Genomic DNA, 23978 nt, shown 5'->3' with positions numbered 1-23978 from the left:
ACCGTCCGTCTCGACAATCAATGGTGCAGAGTTCGTCTCGACTCTTGCAGATTTGCCGATATGAATTTGAATCATTAATTACCGGAACGGACGTCTTGAATCACGCACTATATATACACCCGTGTAGCCACCAATATCTGGTCAAGTTATTAGTCAAGTATAGAAAATCACTCCAAAGGACTACTACTTATTCAAGGATATTTAATTGGTCAATACTTCACTTAACAAATTAAGGGTTGATATGGGATTAGCTCCTGCCAAAGTGGACCGACGAGTCGACACTCTACGATATAGAAAAAAAAAATTGTTACTGTCATTGGTCTAATTGCTTCACTCCAATGATAAGAATGTCATACACGCATACATTTAATTGTGTGTGGCTGCTAGCTTTGACAAGCATGTTAGTGGCCGATTAGGACTACGTACAAATGGGGTGAGCCGAGCTGAGTTCTGATGTGTGAGTTTGGTTCGTTCAAAATTAGGTAAACTCCAACTTGAGGCGAGTTCGATCGAGCTCGTTAGAGCTTGTGAAACTCGATCGAGCTTGAATCGAACTAATATAACCGAGCCGAGCTTGAGCTCAAACACGAGCTCACTGAGAAAAGTGCAAAAAGTAGCGTAAAATTTAATGAAGATATTACCGGAAATTAAAACTTTAGCTATACATTTTTGTTTTGTATTGTATTCATGAGCGTACTCGAGCCGACCTTCAGTTAACTAAAATTTTGACTTGAGCTCATTTATTAACTTACAGAGCCAAGGCTCGAACGCATCCCTGGAGTGCAGTTTTTGAGCTTCTCGGTTCCTTTACAGACATAATTTCAACCCCAACGGTACAAAAAGCATGGCAATTTGTTGATGCCGATGGAATTAGGACCACCCTTATTCTGTTTCGATGTAGCACAAAGTACCTTTTTTATATGACATTTATTGGCCTGACCGTGCTCACAAGTAATTTTTTTTTTCCTACCAAAAAAGAATGGGAAGGAGCAACCCCAGCGTAGCAACCTCCTTGGGTTTTACCACAGGGCTTTCCATCCGTAGTGGGATGTCTAGTTTGAGCCATAGCTACTGGTTGGAAAGGTGAGCCAGTCACCCCAACCCCACTAAAGTGCTAGGGAAGACCAAGGATCTCCACACAACATTTGGTTCATAGGACTACTACCCGCAAGCATGATTCTAACCTGTGAGGGGGGTTGTACTAGTTGGGGGACTCATTTGAAATTTGAAATTAAGGGAGCAAACCGGCATTGACCACCAGACCAATCCCTTGGGATTCCTATTTTTGACAATTGTTAAATACTAGTAGTACTATAACTTAAAAATGGTCGATGCCGTAGCATGGGTATACCTAAAGCGAAATAAATGAAGAAAAAAAAGGTTAGAATAAGTTTGTGCATATAGCTAGAATTGGTCTGTGTACTATGACCTAATTAAGGTTTTCTGATATTGGTATCCAAAAAGTACTATTAGGTAAATTAATCAAAGCCGGATTTTCTTGGTGGAAGTACTTAAAACAGATGGATTGAGACAGGAGAGAGGAACGTGTGACACCAACCACATATGAGGTCCTTTATCAGGTTTAATTTGCATCCTTAGTCCAAGTCAAAATTATAAGAGATGGATGATTGATAGAACCCAATGAACTTATGATCGTGAACAAAATAGATGCTGGTTATAGGATCGGAGTTGCATTTTGATAGTTGCTCCGTATCATGGTAGTTTTATTTGATTGTCACCAACCGGGGATTCGTAGTTAATAAGGTGTGGCCGAGACACATATTGTCTTTTCTGGCTTGTGCTTCTTGGCAGCTATTTGGCTTGTGAACGTACGGGAAAACCTTCTTTGGATCTGCCCAAGATCTTTGAAATTCATTTATTTCTCTAAGGGTGGCTTGATTTCGTTTTAGGGCAATTCCAGGAGGTTTATGTGGTCTTGGAACATGGGTGTCCGATCCTTATGAACTAACAGGAAAAGAACAACTTGTAAATCCGATGTGAGGTAGTAGAAGGTTTTGAGCCTTTTGTTCCGGAGGAATAACCTCTCGTCATATTTTGAAGACGAAGACTAATCCAATGACGTATCAATTAGATCTAAAAGTGAATTGAGAAAATCTTCTCCATTTTCGATTCCAATTTTTTTTAAGCTTTTGAAAATGCAAAATTGGACTCTCTTTTTCTTTTTGTATCCCTAGAATAAACACACGTTGAAAAGCCTGTTCAATTTTTATTTCTAATCAAGTAATCATTGTGATCTATGTTCTATCCTACCTGGATTAAAAATGGATTCAGTTACATCTGCGTGTCATTTGAACTCGAGTCAGTTGATATGACTCAAAGAACAATCATTAAAAAGAAAAAAAAAAGATTCTATCCAATTATTACGGTGGATCTTGAAACAGAAAGTTTTGTTAAAAAAATCTATATTTAGAAGATCTCACGATGACGTATTTAATTACCTAAGTTTTGATGTTTTCCCGGCGACTGTCGGGTTGCGAGGGTGCCGACACTGTTGGTATGCTCTTGCTCCATTTTTGTTGTTCAAAAAAAGTTTGATGATTTTCTAGTATGATATTGCACCCACACTATTTTAATTTGGAAATTAGGCCCGGGCCACAGCCTAACCATTACAATTTTCCCATTAGCCCGACAATTTTTGGTGCTCATAAAGGGAAGATAATCCAAAGGATGAATGGAAAAGCTCCTCCACGGCTGAATCTCATATTGGTGTCTCTAAAGTGTAGTTTCCATAATGCATTGAGAGAGAATTCATTCTCATAATTTGACTCCCAAACAGAAAAAGTAAGAAAATGCACAATCTAGCTCCCAAACAGGCCCTTAACCTCTTTGGCTTGGTCCATTTTGGACAGAATGTCACTTTTCAGGAAATTAATCGTGGTGTGAAGTTTTGAACACCTAGCTAGTGAGAAAAGAATGCACCAAGTAATTAAACACATCATATTTTAGTCAAAGGGAAGATATAAATCGGGCATTGAGGGACAAGCATGACCAACGCTTGCATTCTCTCTCTCTCTCTCTCACGGTCAGGGGTGTTCGAGCCAGATTTTGTACACCTCGACTATTTTCTTCCTCGGTCATGTCAAAAACATAGGTCATCTACGTCGGAATTAAAAGGATTCACAATAAATTTCTCGTTTGCAGCCTTGCACGATCGCACCAAAAGTTTGTCAGATGTCTGAGTTTACAGCCCATCCCGTTACCACTTCAGGGGTTACCCCGTCTCTCTCTACCATGACTAACACTTGCATTCTCTCTCTCTCTCTCTCTCTCCTGTCTCTGTCAAAACGTGAACTGCCAGCAAGTTTCTAAAAACAATTATTTTCTGGCTTGGTCCAAGATATCCTACAAATGAGAGTTGAAATAATGCTTCAGTCCGATTACGCCAAGCCAATTGAAGCTTTTGTCTTCCATCGGTTCACACCAGCAGAGTGCTCTATTGCCTAATTTAATACTCCATTTGTGTGAGAGTAAAGTGATAATATATTATTGTGCAGCACCTCACAATTGACTCTGTTTGGAGTCTTTGTTGGACTTGAAAGCTAGCATAGATATTTTGAGAACTGAAGCACCAGCCGTTATTAATTTATGGACGGTGGGAAACAATGGATTTGATTTGGGCAAGATTGGTACCCTAGGACTGCCCATCTATTTTGGCTCAAATATCGGTCGGTGTCGGATTCTACTTGAATTTTATTTCCTTTTAGATAAATGAGTATCTACTTATTTTTACGATGCGGAAAAATAACATTGATGGCGATAAATAAAAAAAATTACTTGATATTTCACCCGTACTGATACGTACCATACATACCATTAGAAAAATGGGTACAGTTTTTAGATCGAACTTTGGCTAGAGAAATGCTCAAAAACACATTATAACATACGAAATGAGTCTAAAAATTTGTGAAAGACATCAATATACGTGGTTAAGTGTGACAAAAGTATAACCTTTTTTGCGTTTAATGTTTTCCGCATTTTATGTGTCGCCCGAAAACGTTCATGCAAAAGATAAGATATCTTCAATTGAGAAGGTCAAATTTGAAATCTGAGATGTACATCAAAGTATAAAAGATGGAAGAAAAAGATTAGGGTGACAAGTTTTTGTTCTTAAGAGTTCTGTAGGCATTTAAAGGGATAGTTTAAAAAACTAAAATAGAAGCAAGCCTCAAAACTGACGTTCACATCAAAAGAGGTATTCCATTCATAATTCTAGTAGTAATAGATTCTATATTCAACTAATCGTTCACATTAAAAGAGGTGTTCCCTTTATAATAGTAGCAATAGATTCTAGTCTACTATTATCCTATCCTAGTATTGAAGGGAATCTAAATGAAATGACCAGTTGCCCAATTACTTAATTTATTAATTCTCTTTAAAAAAAAAAAAGGGATCTGCAATTTGGTGGAACAGTAAAATAAGCATTTCAAATAATCTTAAGCCAGCCTGCCAATCAAAGTCAATTTCAATTTTCCAATCAGTCTGTAAATGATGGGCATAAATAGACCATTATCTACCTAATTAGTCCGCATTAATCAATTAGATGTGCCATTAGCCAAGCATATATACACTTGATAGTAAGAAGATGCATGCACCGATCCGTCACGGAGTTTTTGGTGCTGATTATTTTGGGAGATTCTAGATTGCAATTCTAGATTTTTTAGACTCTAAAAAACTCATAATCAGAATACGTAGAACTGTAGAAGTATTGGGTGAAAAATAGATTATATTGTATCTTGGGAGCCATTGCATCTTGAAAGCGTTTGGTAGAATAATCAGATTATTAGATTTTGAGTTGGCTATTATGCTCTTGCTATTGTTTATTAATTTTCTATTTACATTGCCTTATTTTCTTTGTAGACTTTAAAAAAAATTATGTAAACATTTCGCGGTTCTCCTATTAATAAACTTTCTATATAATTTACAATAATTAAATATATAATCATATTAAAATTATTCGATAGAATTGAAGTAACATGTATAAATGCTTTAGTATCTATGTAATGTGTTAAAAAGGCGAAGCTTAACATAGTCCCAAAAATTTTAGAATCCAGAATGAGAAACCAAAAGTAGCTCCGGATACTTTTAAGATTGTGGCTCCTTATTCCAGTTTAATAGTCAATTCTGACAGAATCCCATCCTAAGAATCTGCGCCAAACAGTTTCTAAATGCAAAATCAGAATCTTGAATCCAGGTTCAGCCTAATAAATTTGCACCAAACACCCCCTAATTTAGGTGAGAGATAAAACTTCAGAGAGTAAAGTGTTTGTATAACATTTTTTTTGGGGGTTCAGGATATTTGAGTTAGCTTATACAAACCTTGACTAATCTTTGAGGAACCAATTCTATCATTAAAGCCGAGACAAAATCCTGTATGGACAAGTTGATAATATATACCTGAGCTGTTTCAATCTTGAGACCTTAGAAAAAAGTAAACTAGGCCAACCTAGTGGGGTTTAAAACTTAAGAGAAATTATTTAGTGTTTGCTCTAGGAGTACTCCAATAAATTTCCAATAAAACTTGGTACTTCTACATTTTGACGACCCAAAAAAGCCATAAAGCTAATTGTGTCGTGCATGGATTTCTACATCAAAATTGGCAGAAGAACATTTTGTTTTGCTTATTTATTGTGACGTTCTTCATCCATCGATGCAAGAGACGAGATGTCCATTGCCAAGAGTCGTTTAGTTAGTCGAACGATGTATATGCTAACACTTTGCGCCGGGATTCGTTTGGCAAGTTAATTACTTAACATGTTGCCCAAAAGGTTGCACATCTACACGCAATGGGAAAATTGGGAGACAAATTAATTCCTGAACCGGGACGTGGTGGCTGACTTTCACAAACAAAACCATAACGTGTTCACGAATATCTTAATGTTACGCATTAAGATTTGTCGTGTTCACAAATTGGGTTGTATAACCTTGGATGTGCTGACTTTTATGATGTATATATAAATGGGATGATTTTGTTCGTCGAAAAAAAAATTGGGTATCCGTTGAGGATTAAGGGACTAAATCTGTCAAAGACTAATGAGATTGCTATTTCTCCTTTATGGAAGTCTTCGTTGTTGAGTTCTCTCTTCTCTATTATGGGGCTATATATTATATTAGATTTGGTTTATTTGGTCTTTGGTTGATGTACATTTATGTCTTCTTATGGGATTTCCCTTTCAGGATATATATATGTATGAATTATTACTATTGAATTACCCTTTGTCGAGTTTCTTAATAAAATTTTGTTGCTTATAAAAAAAAATCAAAACATGAAAAACATCTGTAAAACAACTAAGGAGACTTTTAGACCATGTTTGATTGACTAATAAAATCATAAGATTCATTTCGAAATATTTCTTTCGTGAAAACTGTTGGAATTTTCGGTGAAAGAATTTGGAGACAGATGCCTATGCAACCTCTAACACTCTCGATGAGGCAACAAATCTGTTTTAAGGAGAATGTCAATACGATACTTGATTCCTAGATTGCTATTTTTTGTTTCATGTAATTCGCAATTTCAGTTTATTATCCAATGGAATTGCTCTCTGGATTTGCCAATTTCATTTTTCCCAACAAATCTCTCGTTTGAGACGACTCTCCGAGTGTGAAATTGTAATTGTGTACTACTCAACCAACTTAATCGAAACCGAAATTGTGCGCAATTATGGTGGATTTAGGTCTTTTCTTTCCTTCTTATTCCATTGCATGACGGATGACATATATGACTAATTTTAACTCAAGTATTCTTAGTTTTCCATGACATATTATCCCCAAAAATTTGTCCTTCCAACCAAACAAGGCTTAATTGAATATGCCCAGTTAAAAAATTTATCGTCATTTTTTCTGCCTAACTAGAACACAAGTATTGACCAGTGCAAATGGGTTTCCAAGTACACTTAATGGGGCTGTCTTTTTGTGTGGTGGTTGAATTTGTAGTTTGACCTAAAATTAGGCTCAAACAAGCAATCATGAATGCAGTGCTGTGGTCTTGAAGAGGAACTTGGAATGCTTTGTTTGAATGAAAATTTTATGGAGAAAAGGAAAATATGAAAAATCTACTAATAAAGTGAAGGAATTAAATTTACTTAGTTATTTGCACTCAATTTCCTTTCGCGCAGAAAATTCCTCACAAGCCATGATCCAAACACTCTAAATGTTTTTTCTTACGCTGTTTGGTCCCCCTAGTCAATTTGGAGACGGATGATATTTTGTTTGGGACCGATCATTTATACAAAACAGAGATTTCCAAAATTCCTAGTTTTCAATGCTCATCATAGTAATCTAATCAAAGTAGTCGGTTCGCAAGTTTATTTGCTTAGTTTGTGTATACTTATTTTCTTATTCTTCAAAACCATCGACCAGAATAAAAGCGAAGAAACAAATGATTATTTTGAGTTTTATTTATCTTTGTTTCGCACATCTGTAATGCACAAATATTGGGGAGATAAGATGGGGTATAAATTAAGTGGCCTAACCTAATGTCAAAGAATTCCTTTCTCGGCCATACGGCTAAGATCAAGTGTAGTATTTGTTCTTATCAATTCAATAGCTGGTATGTGGATCAATGGTTTACCCTCTTATTAAATTATTTTTTGTTGGGGGAGAGCCCATCATAACAGCATGCTAATGCTATTGGGGATTCTCAAGCGTTGCCTGGTGTTGCATTACAGCCTTGGCTCGTCGCACCCCAAACCTAGTTCAAACTTTACAACCTGTATTATTTTTTTACTTTGTATTTGAATGAATGGAGAGGCCTAATAAACAGCCCTTTTGAATTTTTTGGGGTTTTTTTTTTATTTTTATAGGCTGGCCCAGAAAATTAGGCTTTGGCCCAGATTAATCTCGCGCATATTACTCCTAACCCGATATGTTTTGGCCCATTGTTTTGGAAAAAAATACCCCCTAGGTCTCATACAACTCACATATATACAATTTGTTAAAAGTTCACAGGGGTAAAAAAATCATTATGCAACATAACTATAGCCTATCCAGGTTCGGCAACAATGTGTAGGGTTGAGATGAAACCGAAACTAAAAAGTAAGCCTAACCTCTAATTTTCAAATACCGCTTGGGTCTCATAAAATTCATAGTTCACATATACAATTTACATAGTTCACGGTTCATAGGGGCAAAAAAATCTTTATGTAACATAACCAAAGCCTATCCAGGTTCGGCAACATTGTTTAGGGTTGGGATGAAACCGAAACTAAAAAAAAAGTAGGTCTGACCTATCATTTTCAAATTTTTTTTATGAAGCCCACACAAGCATTTTCAAAGTAAGTAAAAAAAAAAAAAAAGGGTGTTTATTTTAGAGTATGATGAAAATAATACCTGGGATTACATAGCTTCCTCTCCACAAACCATGGTTGATATTAGCTTAAGCCATATAATTACTTGAATACAGTATTTGTTTTCTGAATTCTCGTTCTATTATGAACATAATGCTTTCTAAAACCAAACATACCATTATATTTATTCGCTAGTCTCTTTTTTATTACTTTAAACTTTTCAAAGAATTGCCTTTATTTTTTCAATTATAATGTAATGTTTTGCTGTAATATATGGAGCTTAGCCGATGGTGAACCAAAAAAGTTCAATTGTTTTGCATTTTGTTTATTTACTTAGTCTCTGTTCCACTAATTAAAATAAGTACTTATTTTTTCAATTAAATGTGATATACTATGAGAGAATGATCTGTTTCATAAAACGAAAAATAAGTACTTAAAAAATAAGAACTTTAGTAGAACGTGACCTTTTCATATGACACAAATAAGTCGGTGAACTGTGAATCAAACCCGCGTTTAGTTACCAAGGGCTCTGACTTCTGGGAATGATTGGAGAAACTGAAACCTGAGGACCTTCACAAATTTTGCAAATGTATGGCTCAAAAAACTAATCTATAAGTCACGAGACTCATAAGTCATACTAACTCAAAACAATACAAGTTGTTTGTGTTTGTTTATCATTTTAATCTCTGATGATACGTGGGCCAATGGTTCACACGATATTGAAATACTTTTTGTAGGGAGAAAGCCCGTCAAAATAGCCTGCTATTGAGGCTCTTCTCGAGCGTTGTCTTGGCGTTGTACTACAGCCTTGACCCGGTGCACTCCACCCAAACCTAGTTCAAACTTTACAAGTTCTTGTATTTTTTTTCTTCGAATACGCCCATAAAAAGTAGCCCTTTTTGAATTTTTTTGGATGAGCTAGCTCAATAGAAGCACGCGTATGCAAGCTGAAAAAAGAAGGGGTGCTAATTTTGCTGTGTGATGTAAATAATTCCTGGGATTAAAACCATGGTTGGTATTTTCTTAAGCCGTATACTTGTTCGATTGCTTTGTTAATTCCGGTCTTATGTGGTTTGGTTCTGGTCAGATTCCACACATATATTTGTCAAGTTTTGGGTCCCAATTTTTTAAAACCGTTTTCAATGTCCAGTTACTGATTTTGTAGAGAACTGGATCAATCCGGACCGTGTGCACCCCCAAACAGTAACAACTAATTATGTTTAAAAAGTTGTTAGTAATTTGGGTTTTTTAGGCCTTTTGGGTCCCATTTGATTTTCAATGTTTTATTTGGGCACTTTAGGCCCTTAAGATGTAATGGGTTTTGTCCCTTGACCGTACAGTTTCAACTAGTGATTAGACTCATTTCCTCTTTCCCTAATAAATGGTTACTTTTGTAGTAAAAAAAAGGGAAAATGACGGCCAAGAACGTGTTTTGATAATTAATACACGCAATGGACATACTGAGAACATTTGTTGATGCTGAAAAATGTCCTTAGTGGATATTAATTGTCAAAAACACGTGATTGGCCGTCATTTTCCCTAAGAAAAAATAATCTCTAATTGGGCTACCATTCACCAGGTAACTCGGGCCTGATGGGAGCCCACTCTCTTTTGTACCCAGAAGAAGATATAAAAATGCCTACCCGAGTCCCTCAATTTTCATTTTTACTTCAAAATGAAACGCCTATTCGAATGAATAAATGCCAAGAGAAGAAACCCATTTTTCGGTCATTTGACGTTATCTTCTTCTACACGAAAAATTATTCCGTCCTCCTGAAATAATGCTCTAAGGTCCTTCCCGCCACACATTAATGCAACATTGATCGCAAATTATGCGATTTTGTAATACCAATGTGTAGTACAAGATCGCAAGAGCATTGCTTAGGAGCACTGAATAATTTATCATTTGGCACGTTCTCACTCATTCCTAATCCCCATCACCAAAGGAAAAATGAGAATTAGTAAAAAGTAGATCGAGAAACCATGCAAATTTGTTTGTGAAAAAATGAAACATATCATAAGTACAAACAAGAACAGGTTACACGGTCAAATTTCCTGTTTGGGCGGATTGGTTTGAAGTGTTCAACCAACCAAGAATTGAGTTGGGTTCGTGAATCTATCCACGTTCATACAAAAATGAACCAAGAATGTTCAGACTGATTTATTAAGTGCATCATCTCCAGAAAATTTAAAGTTCTCTCATTCATCTTTGGCCTACAAAAAGGTAAGTAAATTCTCTCATTCTTCTTGTTCCTCTGTTTTCCATTCCCCTGTTTTCCTCCCATGCCACAATTCCCATCACTTTCTCACCAATTTCCCACCCCCCATTCTCAAATCCCTCATAAGGGTATTTCCCAAAATCCATGATCTCCAATACCCACGTCTTAATTTCTCTTATTTCCTTCTCAATCTTCACAATCATCGTCAAATCAACAAGGACCACCTCTGCATCGGAATCCTTTGTATTAGCCTGCGGCGGCTCCACCGCGGCCACGGACGCCAGCGGCCGGAAATGGGACCCAGATGCCAAATTCCTCACCTCGTCAGAAAACTCAATGCTAGCCACAGCCCAGTCACAAGACCCTTCACTTCCCTCCACAATCCCGTACATGACAGCAAGAATTTTCACATATGAATCAACATACAAATTCTCTGTTTCACCCAAAACCCGACACTTCGTCCGACTCCATTTCTACCCCTCTTCTTACAGCAATTTCAACGCATCCGATTCCTATCTATCGGTCGAATCCAATGGTTTCACCCTCCTGAAAAATTTCAGTGCCTCAATCACAGCCAGGGCCTTAACCCAAGCTTACATAATCAAAGAATTTTCTATCACGTTAACCCAATCGGGCTCTCTCAGTCTCACTTTCAAGCCATCGAAGAATGGGTCGGTAGCGTTTGTCAATGGCATTGAGGTCATCTCAATGCCGGAGATTTTCCAACCGGCGAACATGGTCGGGTTCTCGGATCAGTTGATAGAAACAGAGGACTCTGCTTTTGAAACTATGTTTAGGCTTAATGTTGGTGGACAGTATATTTCAGAAGACAATGATACAAGTTTGAGCCGGATCTGGTACAATGACTCCCCATATTTATACGGTGCAGCCTTTGGGATTACTTCTGAGGCAGACAAAAACGTGTCTATTGATTACCCTTCAAATTTAACAGAATACATTGCTCCAGTCGATGTGTATAGGACAGCAAGAACAATGGGTCCCAATCCAAAAGTCAATATCAAGTTCAATCTGACATGGGTTTTTCCAGTAGATGGAAATTTTACATACATTGTGAGGCTCCATTTCTGTGAGTTTCAGGTTTCCAAGACTAACCAAAGGGTGTTTGATATTTTCATCAATAACCAAACAGCACAAGAGGCTGCAGATGTTTTGGCATGGGCTAAGGAAGGAGTACCGGTCTTTAAAGACTTCGCGGTATATTTGAATGAAGGAAAAGGTGATAAGGAATTGTGGGTGGCATTGCACCCTTCTGTATCTACGAAACCTGAATTCTACGACGTGATTCTCAATGGGTTGGAGATTTTTAAGGTTAATGACACTAGTGGGAATTTAGCAGGCCCAAATCCGGTTCTATCGCCTTTTCAAGAAAAGGGAAGTTATGATCAAGAGCCGAGGAGTTTTGCAAAATCGCAGGTTCATGTTGGTGCAATAGTTGGTGGGATCGCGGGTGGGGTGGCTGGTTTTGGCCTAGTTGTTGGAGTTTTGGTTTTCCTCAAACATAATAACCGCGATTCGAAAGGAAGAAAGTGCAACTCCATGGGATGGTTGCCACTTTATGGCAGCTCGCGATCATCTGGTACTAAATCGACTACATCGGGTAAGAGCAGTGGGAGTAGTAGGATTTCAACGCTTGGTGGGGGATTATGTAGGCATTTTTCCTTATCAGATATCAAATATGCCACAAATAACTTTGATGAGTCTCAAGTTATTGGAGTTGGAGGGTTTGGGAAGGTGTACAGAGGGGTTATTGATGGAGGGACTGAAGTAGCAATCAAGAGATCAAACCCTTCTTCAGAGCAAGGAGTTCATGAGTTCCAAACCGAAATCGATTTGCTTTCAAAGCTGAGGCACCGGCATCTGGTCTCTTTGATAGGGGCTTGTGAGGGAGGGGAAGAAATGATTTTGGTTTACGATTATATGGCCAATGGGACTCTAAGAGAGCATATCTATAAGGGAAACAATCCTCCTTTGTTATGGAAACAAAGGTTGGAAATTTGCATTGGTGCCGCGAGGGGGCTTCACTATCTCCACACCGGTGCAAAGCACACTATTATTCATCGCGATGTGAAAACCACAAACATTTTGTTGGATGAGAAATGGGTGGCAAAGGTCTCGGACTTTGGTTTGTCGAAAACGGGCCCCACGCTCAGCCAAACCCACGTTAGTACCGTGGTGAAGGGTAGTTTCGGGTATTTGGATCCCGAGTACTTCAGAAGGCAACAACTGACAGACAAGTCGGATGTTTACTCTTTTGGGGTTGTCCTTTTCGAAGTGCTTTGTGGGAGGCCAGTGCTTAATCCGAGCCTCCCCAAGGAACAAGTTAGTTTAGCTGATTGGGCACAAAACAATTACAGAAACGGAACTATTGATTCCATAATTGATCAGAATGTCAAGGGAGAGATCAATCCAGAGTGTTTGAAGAAGTTTGTGGAAACAGCAGTGAAGTGCTTGTCAGATCAAGGGATCGAGCGACCTTCAATGGGCGGGGTTCTTTGGAATCTTGAGTTTGCAATGCAATTGCAAGATAACCCCGATGGGCCTAAAATGGTGGCGGAACAGAGAGCGAATGATGCGTTTGTTATGCATACTACGACGTTGTTGACCATTGAGGAGGAGGAAGGCGGTGGGGAAACCGAGGACAGCACTAATGAAATCTTTTCTCAGATTGTGAATCCAAAGGGAAGATGAGAGGTGAATAATTACATTTGTTATTTTCTGCTTTTTGGGGTTCTTTCTTTTGGCCATGTGCTTGTGAACAATTGGAATATGCAAGGAGCAGAGAGGCTCCGGGACCAGGTTGTGATGTTCTCAGTATTGAGCTGCTTCTTCTTCCTTTGCTGATTGTCAAATGGAACTAGTTGAAGCATCTTTGGAGCAATTGTGGGAAGCATTTAGTTGCACTTAATGCTAGTAAATAACTACATATGAAGCACCATATGTTTAAGCAAGGATTTTGTATGGCACTGTATCTCAATCCTTGACTACTTATCTTCAATTGAATCCAAGTTGTCATAGGCATCATTAGCAAAAATGACATTCTATATAGAAATAGGATCAACTTTTGCATTTGATTAAGGTATTTGTCATGCGCCACCCATCCCAAACCTGAACAATGAGCAGTGCAAAAAGTACGTTTAAGTGCCAAGTGAGGCAGCGTTGATAAACTACAAGGTCGGAAAGTGAAGCATCATCGGCTTGGTCGGCCTTTACCTGACCAACTACCTAATACTCAAAAAAGGCGATCAGGAAACAAAAGAGGCGTTACAAGCCGAGCAAGATAAAGATAAACAACTTCAGAATAGAAATATAGAAATATAGAAATGTGGAACCTAATGAACTATTCATAGAGTGGAGTCAATCACTTTTATATGCTGCTATTAGTGATAAGTACCATTGACACTGCCATATAATGCCATGTGTGAGCAGCCAAAATTTTTTCATTTGACCTTCAAAATGTGTTGGGGGCTTTTGTTTTGGCCCTTTGGTACCCACCCTCCGGATCCGGATTTACCCTACATGGTGCACTACCAGGAGCGCCACGTAGGAAATCTCAATCCCCCACCCACCCATCTTGAATTTAATTGGTTTATAGAGTGGGGCCAATCAGTTTCATTGTTGATGCTTGCCCTACAAAAAGGGGAATTACAATTGACAATTCGTGTTGAATACCAATTGCCAGTGCCTATGTAATGCCATGTGGGCTCAGAGTTTGAGCTTCAAAGTGGTGGTATAAAGGGGACTTTGTTTTTTGCCCATTTGGGTTTTTTTTTCTTTCCTTGATGGGTAAATTTGTTGATGGGATTTATTGAATGGTCCAGAGAGAGTCTCTGGTGGTAAATACATGTGAGTAAACTTCAAGTCTTCTTATTCCCAGCAGGTATCCAGTTTCAACCATGTGGATATCCAGAAGAACAGAGAGTCAACAAGCAGATTAAAAATCAAGTGACAGAAAAAGAGAGAAATGGTGAGTCACTCTCATGTTTGAATGGCCACCATTTACAACATCACATCATTTCTAGTCATTTTGTTCATTCTCAACTAATACAGCTAAGGTCTCCATCTCCCAATTCCATGTGTTCGCAATGATATATTTCCTTCTTTTTTTCTTTTTATATTTTGCTAAGTAAAATTTTGAGAATTGACGGCCAGTGTAGCTTCCCCCTATAAACAGGACCAATTGGATTCCCATCCATTATGTGATGTTCAACCGAGGCTACTTGTCCCTTTTAGGATTGCCAACGTAGGGCGTTCTTGCAAGTTTACCGATGATCAGGGATCGATACACAGCCCGTAACAATTGCTCCACCTAGGTGCGAGTGGGACTAAGGGCCCTCCTCACAACAATAGCCTCCAAAAATCCTTGTCCCCTGTCTCTTTCACTCACAATCTCATACAATCGAACATTCATCAGAACAAGGAAAAAATGGATTCCACAGTGTAACGATTTTTGTAGCATTCCTCTGAGAGTCGATAGGCTCATTCTCATGAACGTTTATTTTTCATAGAACCAATTAAAATTTCAAGTCCAGGCCAATAGTTGGTGTGACTGTTCGCGTTTTGGATCAATAGTATTTTTTGGGGCACAAGACTAAGAAATTCATCAATACTAATAAGATTACAACCCACTATGTGCAGCTATTACAACAAGAAGAGTAAAAGCCTAATGCACCCCGTCAGCACGACAATAACAAAAGAAATGCGGCGAAAACAAAAAGGATACACCATACTAGAGATGTGCTTGCAAAGCCTAGATGCAATGGTGGTTCCCCTAGACAAGCTTTTTCCACAAAAATCAACCGATCATCCATTCTCTCTTTCCCCTGTCTCTCACTCTCAAATCCTCTCACTCCCTTTCCGGCATATAAACTGACACTCTGGCTGGATTTGCACCAATGGTTCCCCACTGTTAAGAAAAGGCGAAAGATGTATTATCGATTGTATTCAAATCATAACCTAGCACGCTTTTATATAGGCTACAAGATGCATAAAAAGGAAATACGCATAATAAGGAAACATAGACTAACTTAGAAACATAAATAATAATCTGCCGAAAACATAATAATTATAAAGGTTAAAAAATATGGCAACATAATATTTCCCAATATTATGTTAACACCTACAAAAGTACCAGACATCTTACAACTCCAAGTCTACAAATAACACAAAAAGTATCTAAAGAAAACACAGCAATGACCTCTCTCTCTCTCTCTCTCTCTCTCTCGGAGAGAGAAAAGGGAGAGTGCAGTGAGAAGTCAAGAGCAAGCACACTGCAAAAGAAGTACCAAAGGGTACTTCAATGCGCCAATCTTAAACTGTAGCTTTTGGCTCTGAAATTAAATGCTACTAATTCCAGAATAATGAAAAAAATGGACTAATCAGTACGGAGTCTATTGACTCACAAATATCAAGAAAGTTGGTAGTACTACGAAAGGCTTTTAACCTCTCTTTTTTTTTTTTGTGAATTTCAAGAAGAAGTAGATGGTAGCTTCTCTGGCCTACATGCATTGGCAAAATGGCTGTTTATGGGAACATTATTCAGTGCTCTAATGTCAATAGTCAACAGATTCATAGCATATTTGGGAATAGAATCAGTTAAGTGTGTGGTCTCACATGAATGAGCAGTATTGGGGCATTATGCAAGAGCACTCAATAGATGCGTATTTTGGACACTTTTTTCTTATTGTTTCTGCAATATTTACAAGGATAGTGATTTTTACACTCTCTTTACTATTCTTCGCACGTACCCTTTTATTGATTCATTTTTCACACATGATGGGGTAATATAGTAGATTTGCATCAAGAAAGCGAAAAAAGGAAGTGAGAATGGTAAAAACGGGGTGTGAAAATCAATTTGTCACAGAAATAAGGAAATCGATGGTTTAAAATGAAGCCCTTCTTGCATGTTTTGTAAACAGAAATGATTCGTGCACAGCAAGCTGTGCACAACAGCTTTTTCCTCCCGCCCCGGGTCGCACAAAGATGATCGGAGCCGCTCATTTTGTTCAAAATATGTCGTTTAAGGTCTCTGTAAAAAATGAGCTTCGTTCGATATCGTTAGAGGCGTTAACAAAACACCCAAAATCACTTCAGAATTTAGTATTTTGAACAAAATGAGCGGCTCCGATCATCTTTATGCGACCCGGGGCGGGAGGAAAAAGCTGCTGTGCACAGCAGTCTGTGCACGTAGCACAGCTCTTTTGTAAATGCTTGATCAAATGCTACCATCGTTTTTGACCCACTTCGGAAACAAAATTCTTAAACAAGAAACGTGTTATTTGATCAAATACCTATCTATATGTATGAATGAACTAATATTTTACCAGAATTGTTAGAAATGAAGCCCTACGAAATGGATGTTTCTTATTATCAAAGTAAAAATCCAGTGTGGATTCTACCAAAAGTGGGTAGTATTCACCTATTTTTTGATGGATGAAAAAACAAGCACTACTCCACACAAGCGTAAAACTACTCTTTGTACACCGAAATATACAAGCCACTGATCGCATCACCAACAATCATCAACTCGTGGGTGGGTGGCTCATTGTAGGAGCTTGGCTATTGTCAGAGCTCTTGTTTCATAGTGGCCCCACCGATGCAAATTTTTGGCTATTCCACTGGATAGGTCCGCTACTATTGGCAAGAAACAGTAACGGAAACATTTCACTAAACACATTTTTCGGGTTTTCTGAAACCGGAAAAACACAAAACGAGAATGATACCAAAAATTAGTAATCCAATTTTACTAAAGCTTCGAACGAGACTTCATGGCCTATAAACGCAGGAATCGGTTTGGAGTTGTTCAGCAAAACTTGGCATACTTGAAACCAAGTGGGTACATGAAAGAATTGGAATAAGTGAATCTAATAATCTGGCTGGTGTTCAATGGTCTCCCTGCTTTGACAAGGCAATCATCATATCCCAGTCTCTTGAAAACTCTTGGATTCACTATCCTGGCAGAGGCAAACCACCCACAGTGGAGGTGTATGTTGGAAGGAGCACAGCCAGAAACACAAGTGTTGACAATCTCAACTATGTATTTTGGAATCCCAGATGTGCTGGAGTCTCTGCTTTGGGATATGCTTATGTCCCTGTTGGTGCATCTCCCTTTGAGGGGAAAAAAACAGAAACATAAATGTCATTTCATATCGGGAAGTGGCGGACGCAGAAATTTCACAAAGTGGCAAACGATTACGGAATGATTTAGAGTTTTCGAGAGACTATGTTGCGAAAGAATTTACTTTCGAAGGGACTGAACTTAAAATTATCAAGATTTTGAAAGGGCCAAAGCTCTAAATTTTATTATAAGTACCAAAATAAATGCGAAAAAATGAAGTTATATAGAGATTGGGGACTTTCACGAGCGGGGGTACTTCATGTGACGGATATATTGACATGATTTTAGAACATTTCGGTAGGACATAAATTGTCATAAAAAAGTAATTTGGTGAGTTTTTTTTAATGAACATTTTTCGAAAACAAGCCTTTTTTAGAGAAAATATTTACGAGATGTATTCAAATTCTCTCCCGAAGATTGTAAAATACAGTGTATTACGGAGCGTTTATGTTTTAAAAAACACTTTCTGAAAAGTGTTCTGCCAAATTGATAACCAAAACAATGATCAAACATGGGTTGATTGCAATGGGATAAAATTTTACCATGAACCAAGAGCTTTCTGTGAATCAAAGTAGCTTCTTCTGATTTCAGGGTTGATGTTGAGGTTGTATTGGCTGAATCCAAGTGCTTGTTTGGTGAACCTGCCAAAGTTGGAAATAAAGCAAAAAAAAGTTCAATTCCATTGTTTCGTTTTGAGAGAAAATAACAAATTCAAGTTTGTTCGGAGTAAAATTTATCCTCTCAATTTCTTTTCCTTTCTTTGATCACATTTTCCTGGAGTTCTAAACACAGCGTTAGCTTTGGAATTATTAGGGAAAACCCCGTTTCTGAAAAGACAAAAAAAAAAAAAAAAAACTAATGGAAAGATGTTTTCGAACTTTAGAAACAACTTTTACCAAAAACAAAGGTATCAGATACAAAAAGGTAAGTGTTCTGATTTGAAGAGACAAACTTTTTGTGGTGTCTATAAAATTGTCTTGAAATTCAACAAAATGGAGGGGAAAGATGGTTGAAGAAAAGACCAAGAAGAGAGTAGAATGAGTTTGGGAGTACCTGGTTGTAGCAGCAGTAGTCCATAAATGGAAGGGGAAATGATGAGCATCATCATCAAGTAGAAGAGCAGAAGCACAAGAGCAGAGATCATCATGATGGTGAGATGGGTTTCGAAAATGCTTAATAGGAGTACTACTAGCAAGAAGAAAAGTGTTGTTAGATAGATTCTGTTAGTTTGGCTTCTAGTGTACCCCTGCTTCTGCCAATCTGCCTGCGGAACTTCCAACGGTGAGAGAGAGAGAGAGAGAGAGAGAGAGAGAGAGTTGGGTTTTAATGGTCACCACTGATGTGCAAAGAGGGAGTGATAGTCACTTTGTAACAAAAAGTACAGAAGGAAGGGAGGGAGTGGGAATGCAGAGGATCACCGGCAGTAAAAACTGCACTATCAGAACTCTGTAAAGAAATGAGGGGTTGGTTCACTGCTTGAACCTGTGGTTGGACAATGTTTGGGTTTAAGTTCTTGTAGTCCTATGATAAAGCTATTAACATACTTCAAACATCGCTCACACGTGGTGGAAACCTTAGCTTTGGTCCTCACATAGATGCCGTACATACAAATAATATTACGGTGTGACAGAATAATGGAGTATTCTTTAGCGGAGGTGACGTGGTACCATATTTGCAATTCTATTTTCGTACGCTTTATCATTTCGTGGTGAATGTGATGATAGACTCGTAGAGGACATTGAAAATAAGTCATTTTACGAATGATATGTCATTAGAAAAATATTTCACCATCTTGTGATAAATGGTATGCTATTTAATTTTATGGTATTAACTATTACCTTTGCTACACCATGGTTAATTTTTTTTTTAATTTCTACTTTGTGGTTGATGTTATGCATTTTTATAGTAAAATTCAACGTGAAATTTGGTATCCCCGGCCGGACCAAGGTGGGCACAATACGCTCCCCATAAATTTAGATCGACTTCCTACCCGAATTCCGCTTTCAATATTCACCGTACGTACACTCTGATTTGTAATTCTCCATCTCGCGAGATTTATTAGTTTGGAAAGAAAGGCGCTTCCATGCTCGCGCTTCCGTGAGCCTGAATGTGACTTATTAGTGTCTAACAATATTTGCTTTACTAAATTACTACAAACACAAATTGACCAAAGTTCACTGATTGAAATGTGTCTCAAATCGTTCGATAAATGTGGAGTGCCCACATCTATCGTGAAAGACCCACGTCCATTGAATCGCCCAGGAAATGTTTATGTCCGAATAGTGCAATTGCAGCTTTATAAGTGGCATAAATATTGCTCTTTAGTTTATAGAAAATACGTACTATTTTTATTTATAAATCTTCCAAAGGAAGTTCACTTACTTTTTCGAGTTAAGAAGGAATCTGGCTAGATAATTGTTACCTTGCTGGCTTTCCATCATTCCAAGGTCTAATTTCTTTTGAATGGTTCCAAAGTCTAATTTAAATCTTTGTTTTGGTGAAAGAGAATAGAACTCAATCTTTGGTCCAAATAGGTTTTGGAGCTTTAGAACTTCAGAAGCTTGGGTCCCAAGTTAGGTCACAAAACTTCTTTGACCTCTGCTCACTCTCTTCCCCTTTTCAAAATGTAAACTAATGCACTTATATTTTGCAAAATTTGTTGATTTAAAATTATTATTATTATTTTAATCATCAAAAAACATAATTTTTCAATATCATGGCCATCAATGATCGTCAGGTTGTTGTTGGGTCCTTCGGAGGCCTGCCGCACAACACTAATTTTAGTCCGACTCAGGCCGTTTCCATAACCCAGGGAAAAAAAATCTTATAGAAAATAACAAACGTGATGATAAAATTTGTTTAATTTTCAAGACAATCTAAGTACATAGTAATAATAAGTAATGAACCGCATACATAATAAATTGATCGAACTATATATAAGCGAAGTTTCATTTATCAATGGACGAATAGCAGAAATTTCTTCAATTCAATCCGAAACAAACTTTTAATTTTCAATTTCCTTTTTATTATAAAAAAATTACAAAATATACGGCAGCACTCTTAGCGTTTTCGGTCGAAACCCGATATTGGGTACGTATCGTGAACTGGCCATTGTTGGAGGGTCAGGCGTTTTCCGGCTAGCAGGAGGGATTGCCAACGCACAGACGTATTCATTCGATATCACCTCCCTTAATGCTGTTGTTGAGTATCATGTTATTGTTATTCACTAGTGAAATGATTGTTGGTTCATTAATCACGAATAAGTATTGGAACTAACAAACCTTGTGGTCTCTCTTTTTTTCTAGAGAGAAATGGTACTAGCAAGTCGTGTAGTTCCAAATGCCGCAACATTTCTCTTGTGATGTAGTTGGACCTTAAATTTGATTAATCAGGCCTAGTTTCCATTAAATTTTTTGAACTCGGCTTTCCTCCTGCCCTAGTAGGAAGAATTCCTCTAACCAATGACACATGGCACCTCTTAATTCGCCTAAGTCACTTTTCTTTAAAACCCGTGCCCTTTCCTACCTAACAGCAATTACATTAACCAAATTTAGTCACTTTTCTTTAAAACCCATGCCCTTTCCTACCTAACAGCAATTACATTAACCACATTTCACCACCTCTTCTCTTATTCATCTAGCTAGGTTTTCTAGTTCTAAACGGATGGGACTTTGTAACATCACATCCCCCTTTGTACAAACCTTGTACTATAGCATTCCAGTGGTAAAAACTTTTGGCCTTTACAGCAATACCTAGCTCTTCCCTGAAGTCCTAGTACGTACTTGTTCTGTATTAGTTCCAAGTTCCAATCCCTCTCAACCCAAGGAATTTGGCCAAATGGGCACGAAAAAATAACTAAACGGCTTGCTCTCAAGAGGTCGTAAATTTGAATCTCAACAGAAGCCAAATTTTTCATACATTGGGTTCACTGGAGGTTTTCTTGGTCGTTAACTTCAGGTCTCTAAAATTTGTCAAAATACACGTAAACTAATCCGGAGATCCGGTTATAAAAAGAGTTCCAATCTCTCTCTCTCTCTCTCTCCATACGACCTGCATCTTTTGAAAGAGGGACAAAAGAGTCAAGCACTCCTCAGTACGTTGTAACAAGAATGGATAAGGGAAGCTAGCATTGGCGATGTATTATAGACAGAAAGGAAACCTACCCATAAACAGCAATTTGTAGGAAATAGGTTATAGGTACACCCCCATTTAAAGGTTTCCATTTGTGCCAAAGCCTATGTTATGGCTATAGAAACCCGTTAAAGAAATAAGCTAGCTAGCTAGGCCCAACCCGTGAACCCCATGCACATCTCACGTGCACATGTGAAGCCCATGCCCATGCTGCCATGCATGATACACGGCACGAATCTCTATCATTTTTTTTTAAACTCGGGTTGTCTAGTCCGGCTTGTGCGCAATTCAACTAGTAATTTTTGGCTTGTTTCATAAACGAAAATAAGTATTTATTTTTTCATAAGGCAATTTCAAGCTAAAAAATAATGTGTTTACGCAAATAATTTTTCTAGCAATATGGATTTTGTTTGATTGATCTTATTGAGATATTTTAAATGGTGCAAAAAAAATTAAAAAATTATTTTTCATTTATATTTTTGAGTTTGAAAATATGAAATAAGTACTTATTTTTAAGAAGAAATTCTGGAATTAATGGCCAACGGGACATATATAATATCACTATTTACTATTTGATCTTTAATTAAAACTGAGACAAAGCATCGTTTAAATTGCTCGCACCATACAAGAGTTGGAAAACCTCTTGTATATCCATGTTTTGGTACAAAAATTCTACAACCACATCCAAAATCACACACTCAAATACACATCCTTTCACAAAACACAAGGATCCCATACACACTGTGTGCAGTGCACACAGTGTGTGTGGGATCCTTGTGTTTTGTGCACACAGTATGTGTGGAATCCTTGTGTTTTGTGAAATGGTGTGATTTTGGGAGTGGTTGTAGTATCTCTCGTTTTGGTATGGATGCACTATGGTAGTGATACGAATGCATACTCAATGATTGATCGTGAAATGAGATATTATTAGATGAAATATTTTTTTTAAGATAAAGATTATCGTGCTCCATGGTTCTTGGGGAGCTAACAACTTTGACCAGAAAGAAATTAAAAATATAACTTCAACATCAAGATTTTGTTTAAAGAGAATGAAGGGGCAAAAATGATCACTCTATCCTCGTGCATTTGAATAGCAAGGGTTGGGTTGGGACTAAATTTTTAAAGTATTATTACGACTATCATTATTTGTCTTTTTCTAAATTTTGTTAAATTCGTGCCAAATTTTGAGATTATTTATTCTTGTCGAAGCGAGGAATTAGAAAACTGCAAAATTATGACAAAAAACTCTAAAAATGTTGCAAAAGACGAAAAAAATTCCAAACATACCCTAACTTAAGCCTCTAGAATTGATGTCCATCTACTAAACTGTTAGAACAGTCCAACAATTAGAATTTTCTTGGCGTCAATCAATGTGCATATACAGGTGTTGCGGGCTAACTCACATGCTCCAAAAGTTACCATGTACATGTACAATATTGTGGCACAACATTTGACTAGTTTCCGGTGTTGGTAAAAAAAAAGAGAAAATAGTGATCGATCACGTCGATCTGTCATATGTGGTTGAATTAGAAGTTGAGATGGCCATTCGTGCATAAAGGAAGGGTAGAGTCCATTGACTAGCTATATAGGCAAAATCCAAACTGCCATATAATTACAAATACCTTAGCTACATTAGCTCCATGCATGCAATGCAATGGAAAAATTAAAGGCTACAACTTTCCCCACTTGTAGAATAATACAAAGAGGGACTACTGGAAGAGACTGGTTGAAATGGAATTGGATTCTCTTCGATCCTTAATTTAGACCGAACGATACAAACCAAATTTAGATATCACCATTCGCCACTTGCATATCAATTAATTAATGGTTGTGGCCGCCGGCTAATTTGTTGGGATAGCCGGTTTCGCTTAACTGCAAGGTTTTGGTCACCGGTTCTTGGAGCAAAGTCCGTCCGTCCGTCTCCGCCGGTTTTTCTCTTGATTTTAACCGGAAATGGCCTAACGGCATTGTAGGGCGATGGCAACGGTTGTTGTTCAGCTAAAGCTGTGGTGGTTGGCGTGGGCGGGGGGCAGCTGTTCAGCTGCAATTGTTTGGGTTTATCCCATTTATTTGGGCTTTTAGGCCTATTAGGAGTTTGGGCTTGTCCCAATGGGTTTTTCTTTGGTTGGCATCTTGTCAATCAATGAATTGGGTAGGATTAGGGCATATGATTGTTCTTAGGGATATAAT

General features: G+C 37.8%; 2 protein-coding genes and 1 non-coding gene across 3 annotated transcripts; 2 read left to right on the top strand and 1 right to left on the bottom strand.

Annotated features, from left to right (window-relative positions):
• Window positions 1-7503: 7503 nt before the first annotated feature.
• On the top strand, window positions 7504-7706 carry LOC131324944 (U2 spliceosomal RNA). Its single transcript, XR_009199527.1, has one exon. It is a non-coding gene; the product is annotated as a U2 spliceosomal RNA (small nuclear RNA).
• A 2494-nt stretch (window positions 7707-10200) lies between these two features.
• LOC131321820 (receptor-like protein kinase ANXUR2) lies at window positions 10201-13627 on the top strand. The gene has a single exon (XM_058352771.1). It carries the CDS (start codon window positions 10667-10669, stop codon window positions 13229-13231), a length of 2565 nt encoding a protein of 854 aa, XP_058208754.1. The 5' UTR covers window positions 10201-10666; the 3' UTR covers window positions 13232-13627.
• A 3398-nt stretch (window positions 13628-17025) lies between these two features.
• Window positions 17026-19127, bottom strand: LOC131321819 (protein TAPETUM DETERMINANT 1-like). Its single transcript, XM_058352770.1, has 3 exons — window positions 18711-19127; window positions 18200-18298; window positions 17026-17647 (listed from the first exon to the last, which is right to left on the bottom strand). Exons 1-3 carry the CDS (start codon window positions 18802-18804, stop codon window positions 17343-17345), a joined length of 498 nt encoding a protein of 165 aa, XP_058208753.1. The 5' UTR covers window positions 18805-19127; the 3' UTR covers window positions 17026-17342.
• Window positions 19128-23978: the final 4851 nt, after the last annotated feature.

Source organism: Rhododendron vialii, chromosome 4a, assembly GCF_030253575.1.
Source record: "Rhododendron vialii isolate Sample 1 chromosome 4a, ASM3025357v1".
Taxonomy (NCBI): Eukaryota; Viridiplantae; Streptophyta; class Magnoliopsida; order Ericales; family Ericaceae; genus Rhododendron; species Rhododendron vialii.
The sequence above is the reverse complement of the archived record's forward strand: the minus strand, read 5'-3'. Positions and strand labels throughout refer to the sequence as shown.